Raw genomic sequence first — 13,246 nt, 5'->3', positions numbered from 1 at the left:
GTACTCATTCTCGATTGAATACAAAACCTGTAGATTTTATAAATTTAATCCCAATCATTTCAAAACATTCTCAATCAAGTCTTTTTATCAATATTTCTTCGAATTGATGCATAACATAGGCACAACAGATAAAAAATAAATTTTTAAAAAAGACAAAAGTAATCAATTGACAAATGTATGAAAAAAAAAGTGTGGAATGGAATGATAAAATTTATAGGTTAGGGATGCAATTAAGAATCGACATATATTCCAGGGCTAAATTGATGTCCTCCCTAAATTTAAAGCAAGCGGCGACTCCAAGAAGACCGAGAGACAGTGATTTTTTAAGAGGTCTCTCGACTCTCTCCTTCAAAGCAAGACCACGGTGTCTCATGACTCATCTATAGCTTTCCACTTTATCCCCCCCATCAAGACCAAACTTGCTTTCTTCCATGTTAAGCTTCCAATATTCACAATCTCTCCAGTACTCTTCCCTCTTCATAGCAAGACCTCACCACTAATTTTTCTCAAGGCTTGAAATTCCATCTCGGTTTTAATTTCACATCTTTTGTGTATCGAATCCTTTGGTTTTCGTTGCAATGGCGAGTCCGAGAGAACACATAGAGCACATTAGAAAAACGACATTCTCAATAGGAGGAGAAAGGAACCCTTTGGCTCCTATGCTTGATCAGGCTGTCAAGTATCTCTCTGCCGAGCTCTACACTAAAGATGTCCACTTTCTCATGGAACTCATTCAGGTTTTTCTTTCTTTCCTTTTCTTCTTTCTTGTGTTGGTTTTACTTAATTATCTGTTTGTGTAGTAAAGAGAATAATGATGTGTTGACTTGGTGCTCAATGACTTGCTTAATAGTTTTGTTCCCATGCTGAGCCTTGAATCTTGGTGTTTTCTTTAATTCCAAATAATTAATATACTAGGGAGTTATGACAGCCGCACAATTACTAATTAAAACCACTTGCATCACAGATTAAGTAAACATTGCATTTCCTATATTAATATCCTTTCAACCTCGTACGTAGGGATTACCGTTTATCTTTTATATGGAACTTGGTCACAAAACAACGTTATACATGCATGTGTTGCTTAATTTTCAAGTACTTAAATCTTGGATGTGTAATTTACCAAGTGGTGACTTTTCATTCTCAGAATGCAGAAGACAATGAGTACTTGGAAGGTGTAGACCCTTCGCTCGAGTTCGTCATAACATCTCGTGATATAACAGCCACGGGTGCACCAGCCACTTTGCTGATCTTCAATAGCGAGAAGGGTTTTTCTGCTAAAAACATAGAGTCGATTTGCAGTGTCGGGAATTCCACTAAGAAAGGCAACAGGAAACGTGGTTATATTGGGGAGAAAGGTATTTTTCTCACTCACTCACTCCTGACTAAATTTCAACTAGTAGCCTCCCAGGTTTAAATGGAATATTTATGTTATATGTTTATGCTGAATGTGAATAAAATATTGAAATGAGACCATTCTGCTCAATGTTGACAATTTCAGAAAATCTTTTGCTATTGTCAACGTCGTGGTTGATTCCAAAGACCACAAAGCAGAAGTGATTCTATAGTTCGTTAGTTCTAAATCAGCAGGGCCAATCTTAAGCTCCATTGTTTTTTATGCCAAATCAATGAATTAATGTTAGCATCCAACATGCCCATGTGCGTTTAATTACTAGTCGTTCATGATAAGTATGGAGAGCAAGACTTGTGATTAAGTTATTTATTAAAGTAGATTTCTCTACTTGACTCTGAATTTAGTGCACGATCTTTACGAGCTTTATCCATAGGAAAGGTTTTATATTGTATGTCTAATGTTGTTCTAAAGTACCAAACAATTGGTTGATTTTCAGGAATTGGGTTCAAGAGTGTGTTTCTGATCACTCCGCAGCCTATCATATTCAGCAACGGCTATCAGATACGCTTCAATGAAAAGCCTTGCCCCCACTGCAATCTTGGATACGTTGTTCCTGAATGGGTTGAGGAGAATCCATCTCTTTCTGACATTAAACAAATATACGGTTCCAATTCAACTCTTCCGACAACAACAATAGTCTTGCCCCTGAAACCTGACAAGGTGAAGCCTGTGAAGCAGCAGCTGTCCAGCATTCATCCTGAAGTGCTTTTATTTCTTTCAAAGATTAAAAGCCTTTCTGTCAGGGAAGAGAACGAGGATCCTAGGCTCAATACAGTGAGTGCAATAGCTATTACAAAAGAAACTAATTTCAGGACTAGGGAGAGCATTGATGCTGAGTCCTACACACTCCATCTGTCTGCGGAGGAAAACGGTACAGATGAGCAAGACAGAGAATGCAGCTATTCTGTGTGGAAACAGAAGTTTCCAGTGAAAAAAAAAAACAAAGTCGAGAAAAGAATGGGAGTGGAAGATTGGGTAATCACTCTGGCTTTTCCTAATGGAGAGCGTCTCCGTCGAGGAATGAGCTTGCCTGGAATCTATGCATTTCTTCCTACGGAGATGGTCACAAATTTGCCCTTCATAATTCAAGCAGATTTTATTCTGGCATCATCTAGGGAAACAATACTTTTGGATGACAATTGGAATCAAGGGATTCTTGATTGCGTGCCGCTTGCTTTTATTAATGCATTAGTCTCCTTAGTCAAAATGAGAGAAGATGCACTGGTGTCTAGTCTGCCTCGATTGTTCCAGTTCTTGCCAATCAAGAGTTCTCACTATCCAACACTTAATGCTGTGAGGGAATCAATCAAAGTAAAGCTGGCTGAAGAAGAAATTGTTCCAAGTGAGTCTTTCACAGAGCAGAAGTTCTTCCACAAACCATCAGAAATTGGTCGAATAATGCCTGCATTCTGGAGTGTGTTGAACAAGGCAAGGAAGGAAGGGGTGAGATTTCATAATCTTTCATCCCATGGCTGGTATGTTCTGAGCTCTCACTTTGATAAATCTGAGTATGATCATATACTTGATTTCTTGGGTGTGGGACATGTGAACAATGAATGGTATGCAAGGTGCATTCGGAGTTCTAATCTCTTAATGGGAGTCTCAGAATATGTTTATCTGCAAATTCTTCTTTTTGTGGCCAAAAATTGGCGTACGAAGTTTTTCACCACCACAATGGGCGACATTCCACTTATAAAATATGTAGATCGTGATGGTAGTGTGTCTTTGTGCAGCATCAACGAATCAGCTCAGAAGAACAGTGAGAGGTTGTTATGTCTATCACATGAAACTCGTTATATATCTTGGTTGATTGATTGGAACAAGGAATTTGGATTTGTTGGAAATAGATTTTTCCTGCCGAAAAGTACACAGGAAGCCATCTATTCATTTTCTAAGAAGGAGGCCATCCTGCAATGGCTTCGAGTTGAGGTGAAAGTTTCTGAGATAAATTTACGTGGCTATGCAGAAAAAGTAACTAATCATCTCAATGATAATAGGAAGAACACCATCGCCTATGCTTGCTTCCTATACCAGTCATTTTTACAGGGTTATCTGAATGCAGAGGGGGTTGATTCTTTGTGTGGTAAAATGCCAGTAGTAGATAGCTATGGTCATGTGACCAAAGAAAGGAGTGGAGTTCTTGTCCCTGCTAACGGAAGCAAATGGGTGGAGTTGATTGGTTCTAATCCTTGGAGGGAAGAAAACTACGTGGAGCTCGGGGAGGACTACTTGCATCCTGCATGTTTCGCTGGCACTAGAACATCGGAAGAAATGTTTATGGAATTCCTTATTACTCGTGTCAAAGCTTCTGATATTCCAAATATATCTCCTCCCAATGCTGGAATACCTACTGTGTCCGGGCCACTCACAAAACAGAATGCATTTCTGCTGTTGGATTGGATTCGTGAGCTAAAACGCAGAGGAATTCGCATTCCAGCAAAGTTTTTAACATGCATAAAGGAAGGTAGCTGGCTTATGATTATAGTTAATGGTTCTTCAGATCACAGGCCACCATCACAGTCATTCCTACTTACTTCAGATGGTGGAAATTCAAACTGGGGAACGACTTTGCAAAATGGAACTGTGCTTGTGGATATCCCATTAATCGACCAGGGTTTTTATGGTGATAAGATTAAGGAGTACAAAGAGGAGCTAAAAACAATTGGAGTCATGTTCGAATATGGGGAAGCATGTAGATTTATTGGAAATCATCTGATGTCTCTTGCAGCTTCATCCACTTTGCCCAGAAGCTATGTGATATCAATACTCAATTTCATCAGATTTTTGAAGCAAAATTTTCTTTCTCCGGATCACTTTGTTAGCAAAATGAAAGAAGGCAGATGGTTAAGAACTTCCCATGGTTGCACGTGTCCAAATGGATCAGTTCTATACAGTGAGGAATGGAAAACTGCAAGGCAAATCAGTAAAATACCCTTCATTGATAAAGATGATTATGGTGAAGAAATTAATTGTTTCAAAGCAGAACTTCAGTTGCTTGGTGTCATAGTTGACTTCAATGGGAATTACCAGATGGTTGTTGACAACTTATTTTCTTCATTTTCATCTTCTCTGACAGCTGAGGCTCTTCTGTTTATATTAGATTGCATGCATCATTCAACATCTTCAGACAAACTTGCCAAAGCTCTTAAAGGCGTGAGATGTGTGAAGACAAATGTCGGTTACAAATCTCCAGGTGAATGTTTCTTTCCTGATCCTGAATGGGGCTCCCTTCTAGAGGTTTTCAACAGTGTCCCATTGATTGATCATGATTTCTATGAAAGTCGCATCACCACTCGCAAAAATGAGTTGAAGCAGCTGGGAGTAAAGGTAGATTTTGAGGAGGCTGTCAATGTGTTCGTCCACTCTTTCAAACGACAGGCATCGTTTTCTTCCATTTCAAAAGAAAATGTTTTTTCGTTCCTGTCGTGCTGTAGAAAGCTAAAGGAAAATTCTCTTAAATTTCCTTCAGATCAGAAGAAGTGCATCCGCGAAGTGAATTGGTTGAGGACTCGGCTCGGTGATTATAGATGTCCAGGAAACTGCATCCTGTATGGTCCTGAATGGGAGTCAATCCTTGCAATTACTCTCCTTCCGTTCATTGATGATAGTGACAAGTTCTACGGGAAGGGTATTCGTGAATATGAAAAGGAGCTGAAGAAGATGGGAGTTGTTGTTGAATTTAAAGCCGGTGTGGAATTTGTGGCTGCGGGTCTTTATTTTCCTCTGAATCCTTGTCACATAACTTCTGAGAATGTGCTCTCTTTGTTGGAGTGCATCCGAATCTTATTGCAAGAGAAGGATTACTCCTTTCCTGACACTTTTCTAAAAAATGTTCGTCGAGAGTGGTTAAAAACCCATGTTGGCTACAGGACTCCAGACAACTGTTGCTTGTTTGATTCCAAATGGGGTTTGTATTTGAAGAGCAATGACGGACCTTTCATTGATGAAGTCTTTTATGGATCTAACATCACATCATACAGGGAAGAGCTGAGCTCTATAGGAGTTACTGTTGAAGTGGAAGAGGCATGCCCATTGCTAGCCAGTAACTTATATCACCATTCTGATTTTTCCACTATTGTTCGAATATTCAAATTTTTGAGCAAAAATGAGTGGATGCCAGAAAGTGATGCAACCAGAAAGATTTGGATTCCTGATGGACACGAGAACGGTAAGTGGGTTAATCCAGAAGAATGTGTCCTGCACAACAGAGATGGTCTTTTTGGTCAGCAGTTTAATGTTTTGGAGGAATACTATGAGCCGGACTTGCTTTGTTTCTTCTCCACTGTATTTAATGTCACCTCTAATCCTTCTTTTGATTCTCTCTGCAAGCTTTGGAAGGTTTGGGAAACTTCAGGATATCAATTATCACATGCTCAGTGTTGTGCATTCTGGGAGTGTGTTATGAGTCAATGGAGCTCAGAGGTGGAGACAACTCTTGCTGATGGCTTAATGAAATTGCCTGTTCATTCTGGCTGTGGAGAAATTTTGTTGTTTGACAAGAATGATGTTTTTGTAGCTGATGACCTTCTTCTGAAGGAACTTTTTGAAAAGCTTTCTCCTCGCCCAGTACTTGTCTGGTATCCTCAGCCGAGCTTGCCTTCTTTGCCCCGAAGTAAGTTGCTTGAAATATACAGGAAAATCGGAGTTCGCACAATTTCTGAATCAGCGCGGAAGGAAGAACTGTCCTTGGCAGATGGGGTGAAACTCAAACCGTTGAATCCAAGTGTCCTTTTTATAGGAAAAGAGATGGTTCGCCTCATTCTTGGCTTTTTAGCTGATCCTTCTTTAAAAATGCAAGTGAAAAAGAGGCATGAAGCTGTTCAGTGCCTCCTCAACATCACTGCCCTTGTGACTGCGGAGCCAATTACTGTAAGCTATAGTTTATCACTCTCTTCAGGGGAGATTGTGAAAGTAAGAGGAAGTCGAATGATTCGTTGGGATAGAAAGAGTTCGAAGTTCTATACACAGAAGCCAGACAAGGCTGGTGGACCCAAAGTTCGCATTGAATATGCCACTTATTTAGCTGAAGCCATAGCTGAGGGCGTGTTGTGGGATAAAGAAGATCATATAAGCGCACTCTCTGAGCTGATCAAGTTGGCTGTCCTGGTCAGTTTCAATGAAGAAGCAGTTCAGTTCTTAATGAAGTCCAAGAATTTGCAGATTTTTGAGGAGGATGAGGAATTCCTGTCTGCTGCTTTCCCTTAGTAGGTGTCCAAAAAATGTCATGCTACTGTTCCTATGTATAAAAATGTAGTTTTCCTAAGAACAACCAGTTGATCAATTGCTGATTCTGGCAAGTCTACAACTGTCGGAGTAAACCTAACTATGTGTTTTCTGTCTTTCTTCGAATCGCAGCTAGCAACTATCTAATGTATACGCTTAAATGTATGCTTCGGCTATATGCAAGATGGTCATTTGTGCTTAGCTTAAATTGAAATTTCCTTCCCACCCTCTCCCTTTCCCGTAATGTGATACATGGACGTCTGCAGTCCAAGAATTTGCAGACTATTGAGTCGAGCAAACCGGCATTTGGTCAGAAAAGAAAAGATGAGAAACACAATCATTAATGTGGTTGCATTTGTGCTAAACATCGAAGCAAGTGTCAAAAATTCAGACTAGAACTGAACTGAACTGCGATAGAATTCTAGTCCACCAGCTACTAATATCTGATCAAACTTGGATATTCTTTTTAACGTTAAGAAAATGTGATCCGACCTGCGGGTCAATGATATTCTGTATGGTCTGTCTCTACATAAGCTGTGGCTAACGATTCCATGTCTTCACATGCATCTATTTAATACACGTACGGTAGTCTAATTGCATCAGTCGACTTGTGTATTTTTCTCAGAACTAAAAGTCTCTCTGCCGTATCCTTTGTCTTCTTACTTCGAAGACTTGTGCGGTTGAACTACACAGGGTGTTTAAGAGTGTTTTTGGTATTGCAGTAGCGGTTGTGGTTGTGGTTTAAAAAAAGTTGTTTTATAAAAAATACTTTTAGTTGAGGTTGGTTTGAAAAAATAGGTGTTTGGTTAAAACTGTGGTTGAAATTGAGGTTGAAGAAAAAATAATTTTAATGTGTTTGGTTAAGAATGTTTTTGAAATTGAGGTTATAAAATAATTTTTAAAAATATATATTAATATTTGTGGTTTTTAATTTAAATATTATGGATTTAACTATTGCTATTACATCATGAAATAAATCACACTTTATATATATATAAAAAATAACTTTAACAAAAAACTATCTACAATTTCATTACGTACAAAATTCATCCGACAAGAACTACAAAATTAGATAAAATATTATCAAAAATAAAATTAAGATTACAGTACGAGTAAATTTAATTCACCTCAAACTAATTTTTTTTAAAAAAGGTTGTTGTTCATGTTCACGTAAACAATTCAAGTGAAATTAATTAAGTGTACTGGTTAAAAAAAAAAAAAAAAAACCTTGTTCACCGAACAGTGGAGGCATGCCTCCACTGTTTAAAAAAAAAAATGTTTAATGGCTCCACTGTTCACTACAGTAGCATCATTTCACCGCGCAGAAAGCAGGCAGGAGCTGCTTCTCATTTTCTCGCGTTTCAAACGCTGTAGCACGTGGGACCCATTGAACAGTAACTCACGTTCATGTGTTACCAAACAGCTTGTAGCTTCAAATCGCAGGAAACGTGGACGCCACCACGTTGCCAAACAGTCTCTAAAATTATCATAACATTGTTTTTTAAAGTTTTTTTTAAATATATTATGATAATATATTTTTTATTTAAAAAAAATCATTTTTAATACTAGTGCATTAAAATAATTTTAAATAAAAAAATTAAATTTTAACAAACCTTGGTATATACTCTCAGGGGCATAGTATATAGAATGCACCACATGTTTTTTAGTGTTAGTTAACAAAAAATTAAAATAATAGTGGCAGAATTGGGAGGATCAATCAATAAATAAATTCCAACATGTAGAACACAAACAAGATGCACCATAATTATTTTAGTTTTGATTATTTTTTAACCGATATTGTTTAATGTTTATAAAATCATGAATATCAAAGGTCTTTTTGAATAAATTATATTTATAATAGGATTGCAACTAGTTTAATAAAACAATAAAAATAAAACTTTAATGTCCTATTATTGTATTTATAATGTATTAATAATCCAATGCATAATAATGAAATTCAAAACTACAAAAGTGATATATGTCGTATTTAGTCATTTTATTATCAATATAGCTTTCAAAAGCTATTTGAACAAAACTTTTTTAAACTATTTTTTATTCAACAATAATTTCAACTATAATTTTAACCAAACATATATTTTATATCAATTAATCACAATTAAAAGAGATTTTTTAAATCTATTTTTTTCAAATTACAACTACAATATACATTGTAATAGCGATTCTTGTTCAAAGTTTTTTTCGTTTGAAAATATATCAAAATAATATTTTTTTTTATTTTTTAAAATTCATTATTTAAATCAGCACATCAAAACGATCCAAAATATAATATTCTCAATTTTGTTTGCTCCAAATTATTTTTTTAGTGTTTTTAGATTGTTTTGATTTCTTGATATAAAAAATAAATTTTAAAAAATAAAAAATAAATTATTTTAATGTATTTTTAAATAAAAATCAATTTAAAAAGCTATTATTAACATTATCCAAAATACCCCTCTAAACCTAGAACTGAATTGAACTACAGTCGAATTGTAGTCCACCAGCTACTATATCTGAACAAGCTCGGATATTTTTTTTAGTGTTAGGAAAAATTGACCTGGCCTGCAGGGCAATGATCTAGTGATTCTGTATGGCCTGTATTTATATATGCGCTAATAACTAGATATTGTTTGTTTTTGTGTTTTAAAATTTTTTTTTTTTAAAAAATTCATATTAATTATTTTTTAATATTTTCAGATCGTTTTGATATTAAAATTTAAATTTAAAAAATATTATTTTAATATATTTCTAAGTAAAAAATAATCGCTACTATAAATAACAAACATTTTCACCATGTCTTGACATGCATTTATCTAATACATGTAGGGTATGGTCTAATTGTAGCAGTCTTCTTATGTATCTTTCTCAATACTAATCATCTGTTTGCTGTATCCTTTGTCTTCATGCTTCGAAGACTCAAAGAAGTAAGTGTTTTAGAGTATGGTAATAGTTGTTTTTTAAATTATTTTTAACTTAAAAATACATCAAAATAATATATATTTTTATTTTTTTAAAATTATTTTTTACCTGATCAAAACGGTCCAAAAACATAAAAAATAATTTTGAATAATATTTTTTTAATTTTTTTTAAAGATATTAAATCACCCGACGAAACTAACTCATACTCGTAGACTTTTCCTATTTATGCTTAAAGAGAGTGAGCAAAACTTATTTTACTTCGAAAAACGACCATTACAACACTAAGAAAGATTCCATGAATAGTTTCTGTATAATAAAGCTTGGGAGGGGAAGATTTCCCTCAGCTTGTTAGAACAAGCATAAAGCTCTTCTCAAGAAAAAGAAAGTATGAAACAATACCATGAATAGTTTCTGTATAATAAAGCATTGTTTATGATTATAACAACTAATTTTAATTTTTAATCACATCCTTCGTTTGATAGCATAGCAGCTCCAACAGTTACAAACCATATGCCTTAGGGGTTAAGTATATTATGATAACTTCTTGTGGATGACTTTACTTTTTCATTATGTAAAAGTAAGTCAAGTATTTTTGTTTTTTTTTTTAATTTTTGTAATTTATTTTAAAAAATTTTAAATTATTTTAATATGCTATATAAAAATAAATTTTATTTGATAAGAAAAAACATATTTTTTAGTTTCTTTCCATTATTATTTAAATATTTCTATGCTTTTTTTTTTTTTCAAGTCAATGCCTTTTCTCTTTTTTCCCCACTCCTACCTGTAGAAGTTTCCTTCCCTATGAAGGAGTCTTCTTAGTTTCTAGTCTTCACTTCACTACTCGCTACTACCGCTATCGCTACCGCTACCAGTTGATAAATTGCTGATTCTGGTACGTCTACAACTGTCGGAGTAAACCTAACTATGTGTTTTCTGTCTTTCTTCGAATCGCAGCTATCTAATGTATACGTTAAATGTATACTTCGGCTATATGCAAGATGATCATTTGTGCTTAGCTTAAATTGAAATTTCCTTCGAGTTTTTCTGTCCCACCCTCTCCCTTCCCCTAATGTGATAGAAGGACGTTTGCAGTTGCAGCTGAAACTATATTGATATGGTCGACTATTGAGTCAAGCAAACCGGCATTTGGTCAGCAAGGGAAAGATGAGAAACACAATCGTTAATGTGGTTGCATATGTGCTCAACATCGAAGCAAGTGTCAAAAATTCAGACTAGAACTGAACTGAACTGTAATAGAAAAATTGATCTGACCTGTGGATCAATGATATTCTGTACGGTATGGTCTAATTGCATCAGTCGACTTGTTTGGCTGCATATCTTTCTCAGTACTAAAAGTCTCTTCCGTATCCTTTATCTTCTTGTTGAAGACTTGTGTAGTTGAACTACACCAATTGTTTGAAATTGTAATGATAATAATAGTTGTTTGTGTTTTAAATTGATATTTTTAAATTGTGTTGATGTTAAAAATTAAATTTAAAAAATAATAATAAATTAATATTTTAACACATTTTTAAACAAAAAATACTTTGAAAAATAACCGCTACCACAATAACAAATACGCTCATCATTTCTTGACATGCATTTATCTATAATACACATACGGTACGATCTAATTGTATCAGTCTACTTTTGTATATTTCTCAAAACTAATTATCTCTCTGCGTATTTTTTATCTTCTTGTTTCAAAGACTAGAGAAAGAAGGGGTTTGAGAGTACGGTAGTGATTGTTTTTCAAAGTATTTTTTGTTAAAAAATATATTAAAATAATATATATTTTTTATTTTTTAAAAAATATTTTTTACATCATTACATTAAAACGATCCAAAAACATATAAAAATAATTTTTTTTTAATTTTTCTTTAAATATATTAAACCACTCAGCCAAACACACTCAATTCTTGTGCGGTCGAATCATGGAGGACCATTCAATTATGATTAAAGACCAGTCTCTCTTTCCGAACAGTGAAAAACGAATATTTGAGTCCTTTTCTTTTCTATGTTTGAAATTTGATAGCCCTTTTCTTTTCTTTTGTCTTTCAACTTTACACTACTTCTCGAGCAAGTTTTTCCCTCTTCCACTACGTCCGAGTTCTTTTCTCTTTTCCTTCGAGCCTTTTCCTATTCATGCTTAAAGAGAATGAAGATTTCCCTCAGCTTGTTAGAACAAGCATAAAGCTCTTCTCAAGAAAAAGAAAACGAAAGTATAACAATACCATGAATAGTTTCTGTATAATAAAGCATTGTTTATGATTATAACATAATCACATCCATCGTTTGATAGCATAGCAGCTCCAACAGTTACAAACTTGGATTCATGGAAACCTTGGTGGGATCTGTACTCTCTCTCTCTCTTTTATAATCCTTAACCATATGCCTAGGGGTTAAGTATATATATTGTGGATTACTTTACTTTTTCATTATGTAAAAGTAAGTCAAGTATTTTTGTTTATGTAACTTATATTTTGTTTGGTATTGAGATTCAATCGTTTTATCTAAAAAAAGTTATATTTTTTTAATTTATTTTAAAAAAATTAAATCATTTTAATATACTGATAAAAAAATAAAATTTTAAAAAAGAATTTAAATCATTATGTAAAAGTAAGTCAAGTATTTTTGTTTATATAACTTAAGATCAATTCTGTTTGGTATTGGGGTTTTAATTATATTTTTAGTTTTTTTAAATCATTTTAATATATTAATATCAAAAATAAATTTTTTTTAATAATTTTAAACTATCCTTTTCATTTTATGCCAAAAAATTTACATAACAAAAAAATGAATGTTCAGAAAACAGAGAAATACTCTAATTTTATGGAATAATAAACTAAGTAAAAGAAAAACCTAACCTTCCTATTTAAATACAATATTTCTTTGCTTGCAAAAAACTAGTTTTCTAATTCTCTAAATTTGTACTGATAAGGAAAAACATATTTTTTAGGTTCTTTCAATTATTATTTAAATATTTCTATGCTTTTTTTTTTTTTTTTTCAAGTCAATGCCTTTCCTCTTTTTTCCGCCACTCCTACCTGTACAAGTTTCCTTCCCTATGAAGGAGTCTTCTTAGTTTCTAGTCTTCACTTCACTACTCACTACTACCGCTACCGCTACCTTCTCCTCTTTTCGAGCTTTCTTTGTTTCCTTCAAACCTCTGCTTTCTTCTCTCTGTAAGACTGTAACTACTCAACTTCGTGTTTTTCCTTTTCGGTTTCTGGGTGTTTTTTCTTTTCTGTTTGCAAGAGCAACAATGGCAACTCCAAAACAACACATAGAGCACATAAGAAAAACTACATTCTCAATAGGAGGAGAAAAGAACCCTTTGGCTCCTATGCTTGATCAGGCTGTCAAGTATCTTTCTGCTGAACTCTACGCTAAAGATGTCCACTTTCTTATGGAACTCATTCAGGTTTTCTTTCTTTTTTATCAATGTGACCAGACAATGCTGTTTAGTATGTTTAATGTTGCATGTTTTACTTTATATGTTTTATTTGCCCTTGATCCATTCTTTCTCTTTTAATTTTGTAGTCGCTGATTGCTTTGCTAGTGATTAAAGTTGGAAGCTGCAAATTTCTGTTGTTTTTTGTTTTACTGAATTGAAAAGCTAAGAGTCAAGTTGAGTCAATGACTGTCTTTTCTTTTTGGCTGTGGCTTTCGGTGAAAAAATGGGTTCTTGTTGTT

General features: G+C 34.3%; 2 protein-coding genes across 4 annotated transcripts in view; both read left to right on the top strand.

The window, feature by feature from the left end:
- Nucleotides 1-339: 339 nt before the first annotated feature.
- LOC18110465 (uncharacterized) overlaps nucleotides 340-13,246 on the top strand; it is a 38,630-nt gene continuing 25,723 nt past the window's right edge. The window contains exons 1-3 of one of the 2 annotated variants that reach the window (XM_052447620.1): nucleotides 340-737; nucleotides 1,145-1,355; nucleotides 1,848-6,619. In XM_052447620.1, the coding sequence (XP_052303580.1) occupies nucleotides 579-737; nucleotides 1,145-1,355; nucleotides 1,848-6,616 (5,139 nt within the window). In that variant the 5' untranslated portion in view covers nucleotides 340-578 and the 3' untranslated portion in view covers nucleotides 6,617-6,619. Of the gene's footprint in view, nucleotides 738-1,144; nucleotides 1,356-1,847; nucleotides 6,843-13,246 lie in introns of those variants that run through there. The other variant, XM_024586404.2, reaches the window with a different exon arrangement.
- The window catches only part of LOC18110464 (uncharacterized), a 35,844-nt gene continuing 35,205 nt past the window's right edge, over nucleotides 12,608-13,246 (top strand). Inside the window, exon 1 of one of the 2 annotated variants that reach the window (XM_052447616.1) lies at nucleotides 12,608-12,974. In XM_052447616.1, coding sequence (XP_052303576.1) covers nucleotides 12,816-12,974 — 159 coding nt within the window. In that variant the 5' untranslated portion in view covers nucleotides 12,608-12,815. The remainder of the gene's footprint in view (nucleotides 12,975-13,246) is intronic. The other variant, XM_052447618.1, reaches the window with a different exon arrangement.

Source organism: Populus trichocarpa, chromosome 15 (assembly GCF_000002775.5).
Source record: "Populus trichocarpa isolate Nisqually-1 chromosome 15, P.trichocarpa_v4.1, whole genome shotgun sequence".
NCBI classification, from domain to species: Eukaryota; Viridiplantae; Streptophyta; class Magnoliopsida; order Malpighiales; family Salicaceae; genus Populus; species Populus trichocarpa.
This window is presented reverse-complemented; position numbering and strand designations above follow the sequence as displayed.